The sequence below is a fragment of the Seriola dumerili genome, unplaced genomic scaffold (genome assembly GCF_002260705.1).
Source record: "Seriola dumerili isolate Sdu_G_001 unplaced genomic scaffold, Sdu_1.0 BDQW01000219.1, whole genome shotgun sequence".
Lineage (NCBI taxonomy): Eukaryota > Metazoa > Chordata > Actinopteri > Carangiformes > Carangidae > Seriola > Seriola dumerili.
The window spans coordinates 2,672,287-2,692,723 of record NW_019174474.1 but is presented as its reverse complement, the minus strand read 5'-3'; the positions used below and the strand labels follow the sequence as shown (position 1 = coordinate 2,692,723).

The window sequence follows — 20,437 nt, the reverse complement described above, 5'->3', positions numbered from 1 at the left end:
CCCCTCAAGTGAAGACTACAGCACCACAGGGGAAAGGGAACATGACGGTAGTGAAAGTCTCTTAAGATGTTATATAAGAGCAGAAATATTCCTCAGCAGATAAAAGCCTTCCTATCAGCCGCCTCCCCATGCTGATTTCTTAGTGCGTTCACACTCAAAGAAGCCCTTTGATAAGCACATTAGATGGAACGGCCTGGACACAATAGTGATGTCATGAGGATTAGCACGCCACCTTGCTTAGTGTAGTGGTGGGCACAAGGGCTAATTCAGAGCAGTGCAGGGTGAGAGGCTGGGACACTCGGCTGAAATGAGGTGAGGGCAGGCCACTGCACAACAAGCGGTTAAAATATAGCTTGTGTGTACTTTAGGGAAAGGATGGAACAAACACATGCATTAAACATTCATGATCTACTCCACTTTTGGAACATTTTGTGTAATTTCCTGCTGTATTGCCATTACGCTACAAACTGTCCTGCTGTCGAGGGCCATGTAATCCGAGCTGCGGTGCACCAGTCATAGGTCAGGTGGTGCTCCACCAATAGCGCAAGCTACTGTAAGTATAGCCTTTTGCTGTGACTCAGGCACAATGGAGGAGACCATAGAAACAGCCTCTTCATACCTTCCTTTCAGCCATCTCCCCCACAATTTTGAACTTCAGCTTTTATACCTAACTACTATCTTTCTCCTTTCACCCTGCCTTCTATTCACATACAGTACTGTACAGTACATGAATAAGTTAAATGCAGAAAGCTCTCTTGACACAAGAGAGGGAGAACATCAGAGTGAAATGGTTTTCCAAGACTCACAGCAGCAGAGTAAATTGCTTGGGCCTATTTCACTGAAAGTACTTCTCAAGAAACAGGTGATGTAGGTGGCTTATGCAATGGTTGGTGTTTTATTTTTAAATCCATTCAATAGTGTTTGTGTCAATTTTGAAATAAAAATGTAAATATAGTGCTTAAACGTAAATCTGTGGTCCAGGGTTGACTAGAGGATAACTTAGGGATGATGCAAAGGATGTACTAAGTAGGTAGTCATTGTGCAGAATTACATTTAAAAAAAAAAATTCACATTTATAGCAAATCAAAGTGGTACGCAAGGTTGTCTTTCACTGCACTATAGCCTTCTGCTCTGAACAAATACTGCAAACCGGGAGAGGCAATTACTGTACTGAATGCTCCCCATGGTTACAGCTAGGTTAGTAGTCAGGGCTCAGGTGGAGATGTTTTCTTTAGGACAAGGAACCTTCAAGGCCTCCTGCAATGGAAAATGTTTCTTTAAGAGAAGTTGAAGTATCACATGAGCAAACTGACATCTAAAACAGACAATAGCGTTCATTTGGTTTGACGTCAGCCACTCAGAGTCTCATTTTTATTTGAAGAGCCAAATTTCTATCAATACAGGTTTGGACTGCTGTGAGAAAATAGCAGCTGGCCTTGGTCCCACTCATCTTTGTGAGCCTCTCAGGGCCCTGTGAATAGATTACACAAGTTCCCTTGTCTATACTCTCTGCAGCCCCCCTCCCGCAACAACGGCCCATATCTTTCATCAGAAATGCTACTGAAAATTCCAACCTCAGCTGTATTCACATCCAGCCAACTTAACTTTCCAAAATACAAACCCCACAGCTTGATTCAACATTTGAGAGACATTTTGAAACGGCTTTCATCAACCTATTCATAATTCAAAAAGAAGTTACCTTTTTTTTTTTTTTTTTTTTTTGCAAGCTGATTGTATAGTAAGTTTCCCCTTTTCTAGGTCAGAGCACTGTAGTCTCTGGAGCGGCCTGCTGCATTGACATATAAGAGCGAAGTTGAGCTGGGGTCAGGTGGCCTTCAGGGCTACATGTGGTCCCTTCTACGGCCATGTCTCTGCGCGGCCGCCTCTGATTGGACAGCATGGGGAGCCAGGTCTTGACAGGTGTTTGGAAGAGGGACACCTGTTTGGCCATGTGCTGATTTAGTGATCCATTTACTGGGAGCTGTGGGCAGCGTCTGTGGGACACCCAAAACATGCCAAGCCATTTAAGAGAGAATTACAGCCATGCTTTCCCAGGCCTTCAGTGTTATATACATTAGAACTCCACAGGGGTGATTAACTCTTGCGCACCAAATGTCGTGCATATGCAGCATCTTTCATTGCAGCTTTAGTGCGTCTTTTTGAAGATAATGTGTTATAGTGATCCCTGTCATGTATCATGGAATAGATTTGAATGCTGCCTGCCGTTACCCGCTGCTATCTGGTTCCTGCTCACCCACCGCGCTGCTGCAATCCTTCCCTAAATGGCTTGGGCCAGTGGGTGCGGCAAACTGAAGGCTGGCCAGGCTTGTTGTGAAAGTAGAGCAGCCCTGCCCATCTTGCACAGCCGTGCCTGACCACTCCGACCAAGATATTCACATAATGAGCAGGTTGGAACTTAAAATTTGCAGGTTGAGATCAGATCTTTGGCTCACTGGTGGAGAAAGTGCATAGTTTAACCCCAGTAAACACAGGCCTTTCAGGACCCTAACTAAAGAGGGTTCGTTCAGTAAACAGGAAATGAACCAGCAAGGCGTTTTCTTAGAATGAGAAGAATGCCACTGCTCTGTACCACACCAAACAGTAATGCGTCTGTGGTACAATGCTGGCCATTCATTATCCAGAAGACTTTTCTCTCTCTCTCTCTCTCTCTCTCTCTCTCTCTCTCTCTTGCTGTCCTCTGGGCATTGTGGACACTTATGTTTGAAGAAATGTGGGTGCTTTTCTGAACTTCCTTCTTTGTGTCTCAGCTGTTCACAGCGTCACATTTCTGTTTGTACACTGCAGATTAACATTGTTTTTGTGTCCAAATGTGTACAGTACATCCTTCACAAATTGTATGCACGTGAATGCATGGAGATGGAGTGAGCAGTGAGGGAGTGAGCAGTGCCTGTTTTTTTAATGAGCAATGATGTGATATGCAGGAGTCTCATAAAGCCATGGCACAGGTTTTAGGAAATGTGACTTACACTGAGGTTGTGGTGAGCAGCGCTGGGTAAGCCACATTGTCTGCACAGACCTAAACGTACTGTCACACCGCTGTCAGAGGATGTAGCAGCTGTAGAAGTAACCCCGACCCCCCTCGCCGCACACACACACACACACACACACACACACACAGAAGTCATACTCTCTCACACTCAACACACAGATATTGCACATATGCACCGCACACACTCCTACTCTTATAGTTTCTGTTTCTCTCTCTCACTCTCTCTCTCTCTCTCTCTCTCACACACACACACACACACACACACACACACACACATTTTCCACTTTGTTGGGTGATGAAGACCAGAAACAGAGAGTAAGGTCTCATTAGTGTGTGGAGGTAACTCTCCCCTGGCTCACACTCTGACCCCTACATCCACAGGAGTCAGCGACCTTCCTGTAGACACGAGGCCTCCGAGGCAGCCCACAGACAGGGCAGGGCGCTGCTGTGGACCTGCAGCGGCCTGATAGAGAAACCTTGAGAGCCACACATAAATCATGTTTTGATGTACACTGCCTTGATATCACAAGCTGTCACATGCTGTCAGCAAGTCTTGTTAACACCGCTATTCAGAGCTGTAATGAGGAGCAGAGAACAGCCTGCCTGAAAGTGAGCAAAAGAGCACAGTGCTGCATTTATTTGTTTAGTTGTATGACATGTGTTTTTTTTTTTTTTTTCTCCTGAAGTTAGAATAGGCTCTTTATAACACCACAACACACCACCCTATGTACTTATGAGCTCTTTGCTTTTACAATAATTGCTCAATTTCATGCTCAAATAGGCATTTTGACCACATTTGATAATCCATTTTATTCCCCACATGCATTAACTTTGATAAGATCCCATGAGTGACAACCATACTGAATCACAGTCTGGGACAAGCTAAAGTGCTCTGCTGTAGAATCTTCTTATGTAGGGGTTTCTTCCAGCTGGGTAGCTTATGATAACTGAAATATAATGAAAAATGCAAACACACACTTGCAGCAAGAGGGAAGGAAGAACAGAGAGGGACGGAGGCAGGGAGGGGGGTTCGAGGAGAGAGAGAGAGAGAAAGGGAGGAAAAGGGAGGAGGACAATATTTTGTTTCTCCGAACACTTCTGAAGGGTAAAAGGATATGGAGTGACATTTCAGTTTCCCCTTGTTCCAGAGCCTTGCATTGAACTAGAGTTTAGCCTAGCATTGCTGTAGCACCTCTTAATGTTTTACTGTAACAAAATGAAAAATGTGAAGGACAAACATTAATAAAAAAGGACGACAGCAATAGTTGTTGATTCATTTTTTTATTTTTTTAAAAACATGTTTTTCAGATAGAGATGTATAGTTAACAAGCAGCAAAAACACAGAGCCACATCTTGTATACTGTTTCTTTTCAACTGTGCAATTTCATTTCAGAAATTGAGAAACAAAGGCCATAATGACTGTGCTAGTCCTGATCCTGATGACTGTTTTGGGCACAGCCCCCTCATGGACGACCATTTCGGCAAACTAAGCGAAGAGAGTGATTTAATGTACAAGCGCTGTGGTGTAAGTACTTCCTTTGTCCCCTGCTATTTTGTGTTGATTCCTGTCTTTATGTTGATGTTCACTACAGGCGCTAAACAAGAAAGAACACAGAGGTTGTGATAGCCCGGACCCTGATGCCTCATATGTCCTCACTCCTCACACAGAAGAAAAGTATAAAAAAATTAATGAGGAGTTTGATAATATGATGAGAAATCATAAAATCGTAAGTACTGTAAATGCACCGTTTTTGCTTGGCTTTGTGGCACAAAGGATTTTCACTCTTTTTTTTCATTTAACTTTTCCTCTTTTTGTTACCCTACCCCAGAACTTCTGTCAACTTCTTTCAGAACTACTCCAGCTTAAGATTAATACCCACTTCACTGGGTGTGCATTTGTTTCTTATGTTGATTTGTTCTGCAACTGATATTTTGGCACACCCTGATAAGATCACATTTCATTAACAGGTGAAATGTTGCATCCTTCTGCTAGAAAGATTATAGCCCTAGTATCATGGTGATGTTATCATAAATAAAACAACAGTTGCTATTTAAACGCATCTGGAACAGTAAATACTTACTCACGTATACTGGAGATCTGCAGACTGTGTGATGTAGGGGTGGGTTGTCTCCATCTCGACCCTGATTTCCACCTCAACAAACTCAACAAAAAAACAAATAAAGATTTATTTAATATAATGTTCACAATTTTCCTTTCAAATCTTTCTATTACGTCTCTCACTGCATTCTCGCATAAAACATCTCTTACTCCTGAGCAGTTCCGGCCGCAAAGTGTTCTCAGAGCTCACTAGCACTACACTGTCATTTAGCATCTTCCCTCTCCTTCATCAAGTACCACACTGGCTCACCCTCTAAAATACCACAAATCTTTTGTGATCTTATCATGCGTGACAATATTAGAAATGTGCAAGAACATAGTGCTTACTAAGCAGTCATTTTCTCTATGTTCCTGACTTGAAGAGCATCACTTTGCCATTAACAAACTAATGATAACAACCGACTGGCTCACTGGATAATGCTATGATGAAACGTTCTCACTACCACCTATCATTCTCACTTGCGCTTTGCACAGTCAGCACTTTGTAGGTAAATGCAAGTGAGTCACGATTCTTGAAGTTGTGAATCCCCACTACCCTTCTCTGTCATACTGAGAGCAACATTAGACAGTGGTGATTGAAAAGGCACAAGTACATCTGTAGTGCTGACTGCTGCAATGCCAAAGTGACCACCTGAATGCATGTTTTTTGGGTTTTTGTTTTCTGTGTTTTGTGTGCACTGTGGTAGCACTGAAGATTTGTGTATATTCTATGTATAATGTTAATGAGAATAAACTTTTTTGATGGTTGTATGGTGTCACTCACTAGTGTTTCTGAAAACATTCTGTTTTAAAGCAACTATAGTATATCCTCTACGCTGCCTGACTATTTGTGAATGTACTGTATTAGTTTTATTAAAGCTGACCCTCAAGGGTAGTTCTTTGTTAATGATGCCATGACAACCACTGACCCATCAGACTCATCATCAGACCTTGGATTTTGAGTGTGTTTGTGTGTGTCTCCCTCCTCTAGCCCACAGCATTGCCTCAGCAGAACTTCTCCATGCATGTGGCAGTGCCTGTATCCAATCCTAATGCCATGTACCAGCCAGGAGGGACTCTGGGCAGCCAGTCCCTGGCGGCAGCCACAGCCTCTCTGAGTGATAGTGGGATGCTGTCCCCTCCACAGTCCTCTCTGCACAGAAATGTGGGCTCCAGTGGAGGCCCCCAGAGGCCCACCAGTGCAGGAAGTGCAGGTTAGTGGAAATTCATTGGTCAGTGATGATGAAAATGATCCGGACCACCTGGACTTGATTGAATTGATTAGAGCCTTTCTGTATAGATTTTCTTGTGATTATAGCATCTTTCTAACTATTGTGACAACATTCTAGTTAAAACTGATGGTGGTCAATCAGGGGGTCATTAGCTTAGCTTCACATAAAGACCCTTTCTCCACCTTCTTTATGCTAAGCTAGGCTAAACGCCTCTTGTCTCCAGCTACATACTTAGCACATATACTCAGGTTTGGTATCGATCTCCTTATCGCCTTTCACAATATTCTACACATGTTGGTCCCCAGAACAAAATTGAAATGATCAGAGCTGATGACTGTGGGAGAATTTAAGTCAATATTAAAGGGTCAATATGATTGCTTCTAAATTTTCCATGAAATCATAATAGTATTGTGTATTAACTGGATTTATCGTTTGTAGTGTCTGACAGTTGAATTTGTCTGTTTTTATTGTTTATGTTTATTGTTATAACAGTGTTTATGCTGCTGTCTTGGCCAGGTGACTCTTGAAAAAGAGATTTTAATCTCACTGAGACTTTTTACCTAGTAAAATAAAATGTATAGTAATAATAAGATTTAACTCTCAGTGTTAAACCATTCTTTAAAGATAAATTCGGTTTGTTGTTTTTTTGGTCTCTGATATGTATACAGTAGCATTTACACTTCTGTTTTTCCAAAATGGCATTGGGTGTAAGAGTAATATATTTGTGTGATACGTGTTTTTTTCACACCCTCTGATATGCTCATCATCACACCTTTTACTGTCTCAGCATTGTGGAAAAATGATGTCAGTTTACGCTAGTACTTGTATGACTGGTCTGACTCAGTTAGTCCAGATGGCTTTTGCAAGATTCAGCTGCACTGCATACGATAGAGGTACATGCAACAAGGTGTGAAATACCTCATTCAAATTTAACCACATATCAGAATTGGTTGACACCTACCCATTTGCAGGGAGTTTACTTGATGGTTGTTTTGCCACAATAACTATTCTTTCTTGAATTTTCGCTGCAAGTTGTCTGTTTTTTTTTTCTTTTGTCTTTTTTATGATTCATATTTGCATTGTGTGCTTTGATTTAAGTGTATCTCTTGAAAGTGTTTGCTTGGCAGAGTGTTCATAATACAATTAAGAGAGACTCCACCAATCGTTCCCTGATTTCCAAGAGACTGAATAATTGCTTGTTGAAGGTGCATCCTCATAGTGGGATGGTTGATTTTGCTCTCCGTAATCACATAGTGAATATTTCCCCTCCATGAGAACACAGGCAGGAGCACATGCTTCCCTTTTGTGTGCAGTGAAGATAGATCTACATGACATTTTCATGTCTGGTCTGGCATCTCCATCACATGCTCTACTAGCTTGCAGAAGGATGCAGATGGTTAATCATATCACTCTGTGCATCTCATTAGGTGGCATGCTGGATACCACAGACCTTTCAGTGCCAAGTGGTGCGGGCTCCAGCCCAGCGGGTAAGTCCTCCCGGAGAGATTCATTAGCTCTCTGTAGCTCTGCCCAATAGGCCTCCTGCTTAGCACGCGAGCTGGATAGTTGCGTATCCATCTGTGATTGGTTCAAGACAGTTGTCACTATCATTGACTGATAGTGCTTTTGCCTGACTATATTTTCACTGCATGCAAACGGAATTCATGTGATGCTCCCCTCAACAGAGGAAATGTATCATATGCTTGTTAAATGCATGTTTGAGAGATGGGAAACAGCTCAGTAGTATTCACACAGTGTGGTGTGTGTGTGCTTGAAAGGGGTAACCAGGTGAGGTAATTAGCTGTCCAACTGACTTTGGCAGATAAATAAACACAGCGTTTCCTTTAAACCTGTCACCTCTATGTAGCGCGCCCTCCTCCTTTTTCCTTCCCTCTATTGACAGGTGCATCTGTTTCCCCCCCTGGCAGCCCTTATAAGGCTGGTGAGGGTCTGTAAGATGCCTAGACCAGCATAACCCTGTAGGTATTCGGGCCATGACATCCCACTAAGTCCTCGGTACACAATGACCGGACAGCCTGTCATGGCTGCAATGTGCTGTGTGAGAGGCGGAGGCAGGTGGACTTTAACTCTTTCCTTGTCACTTAGCTTGCATGTGTTCCATATAGTTTTTCTGAAATAATGCAGAAAGAAGTTATGGAACTGTATGACACTCGATGATAACAGCAAGCTGAAGACCACCAGAATATGGGGTTAAAGGCGATATTCGATTAGGCATTGATTAGAAGGTATGAAGACCACCTCATATTGGTTTACAGTCAGCATTTTAAAGAGGGCGCTGGGTGAGTTTTAAGTTTTGGGTGTGGTACCGGGGTCGGGTTAGAGTAAGGATCCTCTGCCAGGGGGGCGTCGGCGTTTGGCATGGTGTGAGCATGCTGCAGCTGTTGTTTGTACCAACTGTGTAGAAGAGCAGCGACTACGGGGAGGAGAAACCTCTCCAGGCCTGCTGTCAGATGACCATTCCTGACATAGCTCTGATTTTTCACAAGTAGCAGCTATGACCGCAGCAGAAGCCTTTCAAAGTGGCCAGATGGAAGATGTGCTGTGTGACATCTTCTCTCCTGTTCGACGGTGTCGCCATGGAGAGAAGATTGAGCACATGTGCAGCAAAGTTGGTGTGAAACACTGACAAATAGTAGAGGAAACTGATCTCTTTTTATGTACCTCGCAACCTCTGGGTCCCGGTTAATAGTGATGGACAGCTGTTTTATATGTGGGATCTGGAAGAGTGATTATTTAGTAATTAGTTGATTGTGAAACCTGGATTGCAAGCAGGTTGATGTCGCAGTGAACATTACCGGAAAGATTTTCCAAGCAAAAAAAATTATGTTCTCTCTGAAATAAGCCACCTATGGTTGTTCTCATCTAGTGTCTGGTTCAGATAATGGTTCAGCAGCTGCTGTTACTTCTATGTGAAGTTCTGTAATAGATCTTTTCTCTCAACAACTCAGACAATTACACCTAATTACAAGCTATGGTCCTTGACTGGTGAGCATTAAGAATGGAAGTTGTGGTGAACAGGGAGGATTTAAAGAGTGCTCTCTCTGTTATGCAATATGTCTGCAAGCTGTACACATCCCTTCATTAATACCGGAGCATTGCAAGCTCTTGAAACACATTTACAAAGCAAGGTTTGTATGTTCAGCAGATCACATCTGGCAATGGAATGAATAGTACTGTGGCTGCACCAAGTTTGCGTCGGTGCAGATTTTACTTTCAAAAAAGTCGTTTCCTTTTATTGTAGTTTGTGATTTCTTCATGCCAAATTAATTGAATGCGAAACCTGTATTCAAAGTTGGAGGATGGTGATGAATCATACCCATGCTGTATAAAAAAAAAAATAATAACTTGAACGGTCTAGGCTAGTTTCAAGTCTCAAGTTTCTAGGAAAAGCATGGGGGGGCCAAGTACAATAATTTGCCTGGCTACCATCAGTATCTAGTCTTAAAAAAATCACCCTCTGCACATCTTTCCCGGTCATTTTTTTCTGAGACACAACACTAGGACTGTGCGTGACTTCTACTATTAGAGAATGATTCTTTTTTTTTTGAGGTCCTTGATTCACATCTATTATTTCTTTCTCATTCATCAAGACATTTTCTCTTTTGCCTGAACCTGACACATGTGGGAGGTTGGGCACAATAAGTCACTGTGTTTTCTTTCCTTGAACTTAAAATGAGAACTGAATGTTTCAGTTGTAAACACAAGGCCTTATGTAATGCCTTATACTGTGTTAATAATTCAAGACAATGAACAGAAACCAAACAGCTTTCAACATGCACAGTTTTCAGCCAGAGAGGATTTATTGGCGCAACCAATCTGTTAGGCAAGTCTGAATATAGAATGAGGGCAGACATCAGAAAAGCCCACTGTAATGTCCCCGCTGAAAGGCTGGGTCTTAATCTGTGGCTGTTATCTTGGCTCAGAATTAACTTTGTGGTCTAAGTATTTGTTCGGACATGTGTTCCCGTCTTGGCAATTATTTGAAAGAAGTGTGGGGATTTAGTGATCCTCAGACATCTGAAGTTGTAATCAGAGGCACATTCCAAAGATATGCAAGTCAGGTGGGTTAATCCAAGTCTAAATTAGCCAATAAAGACAGCACCGACTGTCTGTCTGTCTTGTCTTTGCCTTGTGATGAACTGGCACAGTGTCCAGTGTGTCACGCTGTTATCAGCCCAGCGTATGTTGGTATCGACTCCACTACAATGATATATATATATATATATATATATATACTTGGCTATTCACATATAAAACATTTAAACTAAGTTAGGGAACAGTGGCCTTTTTCAGGATAAACCTCAGGGTTATATCATGCCTTTGCTTTCAGTACACAATTTATTTAAATTCTGTGATTTAACATTTGTCATTTAAAGGTATACAGAAGTACATATAGTCTTATAATTGATGTCTTTTCTTTTAGTTTTGTATGTGTGTTATTGTGAGATGTCTAAAAACTAACTAACTAGTAACTTTATTATTATTTCATAGCAGAAAATGTGGTGTAATTAAAAATGTTTGTATTATATTGAGGCTGACCAGTTTCAGGGCCCTTGTACTGTGCATGCTAGTCAATGGCGTGGCTTACTAAAACACATATTGGAATGCAGCAATCATCAACGCTGGCTGCATACTTGTGTACCTATGAGAAGTCAAAATGTCTGTTGTGAAAAAAATGCCTCTCTCTGCTGTCTCTTTTGTCTTTTCTTAACAACAGCTTTATGTTTCAGGGCAGAATCTCAAAGTAAAATATCACAGCTTACTCAGAAAGCATTTCATTTGCCAAATTGCAACCCATTGCTTTACATCAACTTCTATTTGCACTAACATCTCATTCCCACAGAATGACATCTTCACTGCTTTTAATCAGGTTTTCTATTTTTAGGGCCTTGGACATTTACTCTGCTAATTCTGTAAACACGGTTTTCTTGCAGCAGCCAAGTCTTGTATGATCAAAGCCAGAGCTGATGGCGATAGCTGCTTGTATATACTGTTGATTCAGCTGTGAGATACTATTGTAGGTGTCATTACTGTTTATTTGACCGTGAATTGTTGCTGTTCTTATCTGCAGTCAGAGGGGCTATTGTTCCATTATGTTCCTACGCAAGAGCCTACTCGTTGTGCACACTTTGTGTTTCACTGGGATACACTGAACACAATGGAGAAGTCAGCAACTTGTTGAAGTGTTACTGATCTGTTGATGCAGTGTTAGATACCATTCATTTGCTCTTCCCCTTGTTTTCTACATAGTTTTTGCTTTGCATTTTGAGTCTGTGTTATATAAGTATAGTTTTTACTCAGACTTACATAAAGTGAATTCAATTTAAAATCCAAGTGCACTCACAAAAATTGTCTTTGTTTGGTTAACAATTCAAACAAGGTACTGTGGGTTGAATAAATCTTTTTTCTGAAACCTGTATTCAGAAAAACTGAACAGAAAACTGAACTAAACAGATATCAAAATACCAAGGTGCAGACAGTTTACAGTGCATTGGTCAAATTTTGAAACTGTAGTTGTGCATCAGAATGATTTATTTTCATTTGCAAACTACCAATGAAGAAGAAGGTATTTCTTAAATTTGTGGGCTATCAAAACAAACAAAATGAATAAAAATAACATTTTGGATTGAATTTCGATAATCTGTTCACACCCAATGATAGTATTAATCCTTTTTATGAGATATTTGTCTAGTGGTTGTGGGTGTGGAGGCTCTTAAAATAAGTTGGTGGGTACTCATACTCGCTTTTTGAAAAAAGAAAAGGAAATTACTAATGGCCATGCACATCAAGGTGTGAAAGTTGAAGAGGGAATCTAGCACTTTGCTATTGTTTGTGTGCACAATTAGAAAAAAAAAACATCTATTTTTATTGTTTTTATTCAACTGTAATGGCTTCAGCTATTTCTTTTAAGCAGTCACAGTACATTTGTCAGTGAACTGCTCCTCATCCCAAGATACATAGAATTGACTTTGATGTAATCATTTACAATAAAAATAAAAGGCTCATCAATTTTGAAATGGACATTTTATTTTTGTAAATGTGCAGGATAATTATCCAAGTCTATTAAAACTTCCCAGAGGGTTGGAAACACTTAACACTGTGTGCTGCAGCAAGCTGGAAACAACACGGAGTGAGAGGTTTGCTTGATGACTGAGAGTGTTGTCAGTCACAGTCCATGGTTTGATGATGTGTTTCTGTTGCTTTGTGCCTCTGCAGGGAATGGTTTTGTTAACCCTAGGGGCTCTCCGGGCCTCCTCAGCACACCCAGCGGCAATGGCCTGGGTAAAGTCATGCCCACCAAGTCTCCACCACCCCCTGGAGGGAACATGGGAATGGGAAGCCGTAAGCCAGACCTAAGGGTTGTTATCCCTCCATCGAGCAAAGGGATGATGCCCCCGCTGGTGAGTACAGAGCACACTGCTGCACACATCACCGACGAATGGTCCTTTAAGTCTCTCTGCTGCAGGGCAGAGTAGAGCATTGTTTAGTGTCTTTATCGAGATGTTCTTCTTTGCAGGATTTTGCCTACCGTTATTTTTGATGTCACATCAGTGTAGCATGCTGTGCTACTGAGGTTGTCACCTCACCAAGGACTATGTTTATCTGCCAAGTGGAACTCTATCACAGCATGCAGGCCTCATGTGAGCAGCGTTCCTCTTGCACTGCGCTCTTCAACAATCTGCTGCCCAGGTGTCACAACTCTCACCCAGTTATTCAGATTTTAAAGAGGCTTTCTCTAATTCTAATAATGAAGATGCAGAGCGCTCTGACCGCAGTGAACACCTGAGGCTAAACCAGATTCCGCTGGTCATAAATCAACATTCAGAAAACGCTGTAAGTGGGGGATTTTCAGACACCCCGGCCAGAAATGCATGTGCGTGTTGCCGGTGTTGTCAGCAACAGGAGCCACGCCAGGAAAATGATTGTGTTTGGTAAATAAACCTCAGGTTACTGTGGGTGCTCTTCCTTTGCCGAGCCTCGACTAGCCTGGATCAGTGTTTAAAACAACTGTGTGTCACCATGTCGGCATGTGAAGTCAGTAGAGCAGGACAGGTTGCGTTGCAAGAGATCTGAAACCAGTTAGGCAGGGGTGGGAGGTCGGTTCTGTTCTGTCTGAGCCACGGAAGCAGTTCGGTGCTGGCTGTGGCAGGTCTGCAGACAGCCTGTCATTAGGACATAATGGTATTAAATTAATCACATCTCAGTGTGACAGAGTGTAGATGAAGACTTAATCATGGGGCCCAGGGTGTGAGCCAGATAATATCTTGTCGCCCTTGTCGTGTCTTCCTGCCGCTATTGATTGAGTGTGGGTATTAAGACAGCCCTGGTCTGGTCACAGTATGTCCCACAGCACAGGAAAGATGGAAGATGGCCTTCTGGTTTTTCCCTCAGCACAGGGCGGATTTGGAATGCACAGTGCTAAGCAGTCATTGTTGATACCAGTGAAGAAACTTTATCTGTGATTTCTGGTTATTATGAGGTGATTGCAGTGTCATGTTCACAATCAGGTGAGCATTAGTCAATATCCAGAACAATTTTTCAGCCTTACTGTACTCTCAGTTCCTAACTTCACTGGCTTTTGTCCAGGAATTAGCTGCTTCTTCTTCATCATTTGCAAGATAAACAAACGTCATGTCCACACACTGTTGGAAGATTGTGGCCACATACTTGAATGTTAATCATGTGCCTAAGCTTTGGATAAATTGGTTCTTGAGTATTACAACAGACTATAGGCACAAAATGAGTGTGATTTTACAACGACTGCAGAAGTCATCCACACTTTTATGTCCCCTATTGTCCCCTTTTACTGTAAAATCTAGATAGCTGGCACTATTTTCCAGAGCAATTTACAGTTGCTCTGCTTCTTTTCTGTAACTTTGCCTCTCTTCTTTTCTTCTGTTGAGGGCAGTCGGAGGAGGAGGAAATGGATTTGGTGAGTTTTGACAAATGCCTGGGCAAATGGCTGAAATGTGAACATGCTTCCGGTAATCACACATGCTAGACTAAAGGCAATGCTCAAAGCGGAGATTGGCTCTCAGAACTGCCAGCAATAATAAATTAAAAAAAACGTTTTGTCACTGCATGTTTTGGGTTTGGCCTGTGAAAATTGCCTGAGCCTGTTAAATTGGCTCCTCTATTCCCAACACGTCAGTGTTAGTCATATACCACCAGTAGTCTGTGTGTGTGTGTGTGTGTGTGTGTGTGTTTTAGTTTGTGTGTGTGTGTGTGTGTGTGTGTGTGAGAGAGAGAGAGAGAGAGAGAGAGAGAGAGAGAGAGAGAGAGAGACAGAGAGACAGCTAAGCACAAATCAATGTTTAATTTTTTAAAACTATTACATTGTAGTGACAATCTGAAAAGTTTGAGAATTTGAAAAGTGTTGAGTTAAATCAGTAAAGTCATTTATATTTTTTTCCAAGGAAGAGAAGATGACATCATCTTAAATGATATCATTCTGTGTGATACTTGGGTTTGGTGAAGTCATCTGGCTGGAGAGTGTTGGAACAATGCAAGGAAGCCATCAACTAGATTATGATGCAATTCTGCTTCAGACGTAACTGGTGGCAGCTGCACACATGCTTGTTACATTATATTCTGAGGATTTGTTATGGTATTGTTCTCAGCATTTGATGAGTGTAGTTGGAGTGTGTGCATTTGTTAGCTCACTGCGTAGTTTGCTGCATGACCACACCAAGCTCTGTAGGTGTGTTTTTGTGGACTGCATGCCAGTCACTGCACTATTAAACCACTGGGGCTCTCCTGTACGTCACCGTAGGAATTGAAATGTGTCATTTATATTATCCTTTCGCACGTTCTCAGTTAAGAGTCGTTTGTTTGATTATAAGACTGATCTCTAGACTCTCTTTGAGTTGTCTCACCCCTGCACTATCGCAATAAAAGCATTTTTTCATGACTAACAAAGTAAAACTCATTAAGCAGATTCTAATAAATCTGATTAATAATTTGTTGTGCCTATAGTTGCATGTCAGTTCTTGTGAGTTCTGCACTGACTGCATCTGTCACTTGTCCACTTTAAATTGATGGAATAAATGAATTATTTATTGTAACTGCTGAAATCCACCTAGCTATTTCAAAGCCCATGCTGACCACTTTTGATGTGTGGTAAATTCTCTTCATATATCTTCAGTTTTTGGTACACAAATGTTGCCTACACATATTTTTAGTGAGCCATATTTTATTAAATATCATAAAATCCCTGTAAGAAACCACAACATATTAATGATACATTGATATGTTATTGTTTTTATTCTTGCTGTCTTTTTGATCTTTGTCAAAACATTCAGTAAGTATTGAATCAGGAGGATCATAATATTGACTTGCCATAAAGCTACACCACCACCTTGTGGAAGCTCTTACTATTACACTCACATCCCTGATTACCACAATATGTTAAAAAAAAGAAAAAAGTGTAGGCTGTAAATTAAATGTCTTAAATGATAAGAAAATACATACATTGTTTAGTATTAGACTGTAATGTTTTAGAGTGCTTCATTTTGTGCCTGTGCTCACTTTCCTTGTTACTTTTTGTGTTTTGCAGAACACCCAGAGGATAAGCAGCTCCCAGTCCAGTCAGCCACTGGCCACTCCAGTAGTGTCTGTCACCACCCCCAGCTTACCCCCACAGGGCCTGGTCTACTCAGGCATGCCCACCTCCTACAACCCTGCTGGTGAGTCTGGCCTTGCTCTCCCCTCAGACTGAAAACAACCGCCTTAGCCGTGACTGTTTGTACTACACGCTGTTGGTTCCTGCTCTTTTGTCAGTGCTGTAGCTGAAATGTGAGTGAGTTCTCACTGTGTGTGGCTGCTTTTGTTTTTACAGAGTACTCCCTGAGCAGTGCAGAGATCTCTTCCCTACAGGGCTTCAGCTCTCCTGGGCTCTCACTGGGCTCCATGTCGGCATGGCAACAGCATCAACTGGGCCAGGCAGCTCTTAATTCTTTGGTGTGAGTAACACACTTCCAAACAAAAGCACACTCTCCAGACGCCCTCACATAAAAGCAACACCCACTGCGCTCTGTGATATTATGCTGAATCACACATCTACATATTTCTGGCTTTTCACATTGTTGCACCTCACATTTGTTGTCTCATTTTTTGGTCTGAACTCAAAATGCCCTGCTTGACTTCTCTGCAGTGGTGGAGGTCACCTACCTCAGGGCTCCAACCTTTCCATCAGCACCAGCCAGAGCATAAACATCAAGTCCGAGCCCATTTCGCCGCCACGGGAGCGTGTCACCCCGTCCGGCTTCCCCCCGCAACAGCTGCAGCAAGGGTCCAGCCGACAGGAAGTTCTGGGACGCTCACCTGCCGACAGCCTCAGCTCCTCTTGTAGCTCATATGACGGCAGCGATCGTGAAGACCACCGGCCAGACTTCCACTCCCCACTAGGGCTCGGAAGACCCCCTGCTGGCTCTGAGGACAGGGAGAGCCCCTCGGTCAAGCGCTTGCGCATGGACACATGGGTGACATAAAGAGCCCCGATTAAGCCTCCAGTCACCAGCCAGTCAGAGAGAGGGAGGGGTTAGACATGGCGATAAAAGAAAGAGAAGGGTCCTTAGAGCTATCATTATGATACTATTACTCAACTCCATTTTCAATTTGTAAGACTGAGATGTAATGTAAGACATGTCAGGACATATCTAAAGTCAATTCTCAAACTGATACAGTAAGATAAAAAAAAAAATCTCAGTTAGCTGGACTGAATTATATGCACAAGCAGGTGGTATCAGGTACTTGGTGCAATTCAGATGACTTTTGCAGAAGAAAGAAAAATGTTAAACAATAGGCGGTAGATTAATGTAGTCACTGGTCTAGTCAGACACTTACATGTAGTTGCTGTTTTGCTGTTGTGCTCGCATGTTGCAAACAATCAGAGAAAGTTGTGTTGCTTTCAGGCTGAGGACCCTTACATATGACGTTCACTGCAAGAACTATCTTTTAAAATCATGCTGTAACCATACAAGACCTTTGTCTCAAGTGGCCTCTTCTAATTTATTGATTCAGTCAATCAGGAGATACAGACAGCATGAGGTTAATGAGTACTATACAGGAATTTTGGTCATACAAAGAACAACAGTTGAGACTACTTTAGTGAATAAATGAAATAAATGGGGAGGTAAAAACAAAAATAGCAACAGAATTTATCGCAATAATGACATACTATTCATTTTATAATTTAAAAGAGTAGGATATATACATGTGCAATTACGATAATGCGAACCTGTCCAGTTGAACTGGTGAGAAAATCAACATGTTCACATTTGCTAACAGTTCATCAGTAATATAAGCCAAAGCTGTTCTTTTGTGTTGTTTTGTACAGTTGCTATGGTTTTTCCTAACAGTTCACTCAAATGCACCATTTCTCTCGCCATAGTTTAATTTTTTATTGTGCTTTATTACAAACAGTGTAAAGTCATGTAAACCAGACCATGAATCAATATCTAAAGCCATGAACATTTGCTGTTCTGTTTGTATAATTGAAAATTTGAGCCAAACATTTTCTTTTGTTGTGTAAATAGCGACTTTAATATATATCACCAGGGTGTGAGTACATACTGAAAGTACTGTACGATCGCTGTTTTCAAGAAAAGTATATTTTTGTGGATTACAGCCAAGTTTACAAGAGTAGACCCTTAAAAAAAGTAGATCATTCACTGGTCAATATTTGCTATTGTGTTCATTTTACTGTCATCTCTTCTAAATTGAATTATCAAGATAATCTCCTATGTGTTTCAGTTCCAGATGGTCGATTTGGTTTTTTTTTTCTCTCTCTATTAGTGGTGACTGTTTGTCCTTAAGACATTGTAATAATAATGCTGTGAGGTTGAAGTTCCACTATTTTCATATTTGTGAAGGATGATCACAAGGCTAGGGGAAATAGGGTTTCTTCCCTCCTATTGTGTTAGCTCGTGTTAGTTGTGTACCAGCAGCTGCGGAATACACTGCCAACATTCAAACCCAAGGTCCCAGCCCCACATTGAAGAATAATCTATTGTTATTGCATGTAGCTCAACTGAAAGACATGCCATTTCTCAGGCTATTTCCACTATCCTGTTACCCGTTTCATGGAGTTTAAGCAGAAGACACACACGTGGTAGAAGTGGCTGCTGACCTTCACACAAAATTTATCATGCCTGTTCCCACATGTGGTTGTAAATATCGCAGTCTACTTGAAATGTCAGTCATAATTATGTACAAAAATACTCCTGTGTTTCCTTAATTGGCTCCAGAAATTGTATCTTATATCAATGCCCTATAACTTGTAGGAGTACTGTAGGCCTAGGAACCTTAGGAGCCAGAAAAGTGAAAATCTGAAGGTGCTTAAGTCATGTATGTGAAAGGTGTTGCAACATAAGGCTGATGCCTCAGTCATCACACGTTGCAGAGAGGAAAAAGGGGCTGTGACTTGTTTTCTTCTCCATCATCACAGAAGCAAATAATTCAGCAGCTAATTCATAACAACAACAACAACAACAACAACAACAACAACAACAATGCAATGTCATTGACTTCAATCTCACTGCTGGATTGCACACATTTGTATGAGAAGTTTGCTGTACAAGAGAGGTTATCGCTCTGCATTCGCCGTGACATATCTTATGTGTGTTTCTGAGGTTTCTGTTCTCGCCGCCCCCCATCATCAACACCACAGTAGTTCTCAGTATAAGCCCATAATGATCTATGCAGTTTTACCCTCAATTCACATGACATACACAGAATATGATGTCATTACAGGTCATATGTAGTCCACAAAGCATTAGGAAGAGACTGCTAGCCTCTTATCCTGAAGTGCCCGAACTTCAAGATGCATATGATACATTTAATTAAATTGATTGATTTGGATCCCCCGGGGCAATCTCTTCATGTTCATATACATTAGTAGACATTACATGATGTATAGTAGTTCATAATGTAATCCAGTATAACACAGCAGGTGAAAATAGCAATAATAAATGACTACAACAAAAATTGTCTGCCTGTCTTGGCAGCATCACCTCGTAGTTGAGCACATACTTTAGCACTTGATAACATATCAGGGAATTTTGTAGTTTCTCTATCTATATGCACAGTTAGAAAATGCCTTATCCCAAAGAAAAATTACACCACTTTTATTTTCTCTCAGTTAAAGAAAAAAACCAACAATGCAGATATCACTCAAACTTGACCAGACCTGCCTCTTCTCAGAAAAGACTCACACAAGAAAATGCACGGTGAATGCACTGTGATACACTTTGCTCTTTGGGTCTATGTCCAAATTGTGCACAACTGATGAATGTGAAAGGAAAGGGTAATCAATGAACCTTTGTAGAGGACTTTCTTCACTTTGCTGTGCAAGAGTACACTGCTTTGCTTCATGGCTTTTATAAACAGAACTATGTGTTTGGTAAGTGTTTGTAGTTGATAGTTCACTTAACTAAAGAAGCTGTTTTCGGTTTGGATGCTCAGACCGTTTGGCGGCACAAGCTGGACTTTGTTGCCAATAATGAAATTATTTGTTTCAAAATCGAAAGAGATTTTAAGTTAATCTACATTTTATTTCCCTTGAATGTGTTATTTTATTTTCATCATACAATAAATATTCAAGTGAACTTTTTATTAAACAAATAAGATACTATGCTAGATATTGTTGTACAAAATTTGTATTCTTCACAAAAGTACAAATATTGGCTTTTAATGTGTAATTTAGGTTATCTCTCTTATTCTGTATAAAATGAAGTAAACAACTCTTACATAGAATTTGTTCTCATGTGAAGTCCCAAACAGTAGAAACTGTCAACTTTATTAAACACCTCAGTGTATGCTCAATCTGAACTCAATGTCTATTCCTCTTTGAATTTCACTTTGAAAATGTATTTTATTGACCTCATAGATCAGTTGGTACACTGTCTGGAGCCACTGCCATTGTCTATCACACAATGATACAATCGAAACAGACAATACAATCCTGTTAAAATCTTCAAATCCCTGAATTTATTTATTTTTATTTAGATTGTCTGACATACTCTTTCTGGTAAATTCCAGTTATGAAATGAATATTAAAAGAGAAACATAGCTGAT

The 20,437-nt window shown here is 41.1% G+C and overlaps 1 protein-coding gene across 6 annotated transcripts in view; it reads left to right on the top strand.

Annotated features, from left to right (window-relative positions):
- Positions 1 to 20,191, top strand: part of mef2a (myocyte enhancer factor 2A) — a 59,800-nt gene extending 39,609 nt beyond the window's left edge. The window contains exons 4-11 of one of the 6 annotated variants that reach the window (XM_022754212.1): positions 4,404 to 4,535; positions 6,100 to 6,322; positions 7,768 to 7,827; positions 12,578 to 12,762; positions 14,271 to 14,294; positions 15,918 to 16,047; positions 16,200 to 16,323; positions 16,515 to 20,191. In XM_022754212.1, the coding sequence (XP_022609933.1) occupies positions 4,404 to 4,535; positions 6,100 to 6,322; positions 7,768 to 7,827; positions 12,578 to 12,762; positions 14,271 to 14,294; positions 15,918 to 16,047; positions 16,200 to 16,323; positions 16,515 to 16,851 (1,215 nt within the window). In that variant the 3' untranslated portion in view covers positions 16,852 to 20,191. Of the gene's footprint in view, positions 1 to 4,403; positions 4,536 to 4,602; positions 4,738 to 6,099; positions 6,323 to 7,767; positions 7,828 to 12,577; positions 12,763 to 14,270; positions 14,295 to 15,917; positions 16,048 to 16,199; positions 16,324 to 16,514 lie in introns of all 6 variants that reach the window. The other 5 variants (XM_022754208.1, XM_022754207.1, XM_022754209.1 and 2 more) reach the window with 5 other exon arrangements.
- The last annotated feature ends 246 nt before the right edge of the window (positions 20,192 to 20,437 follow it).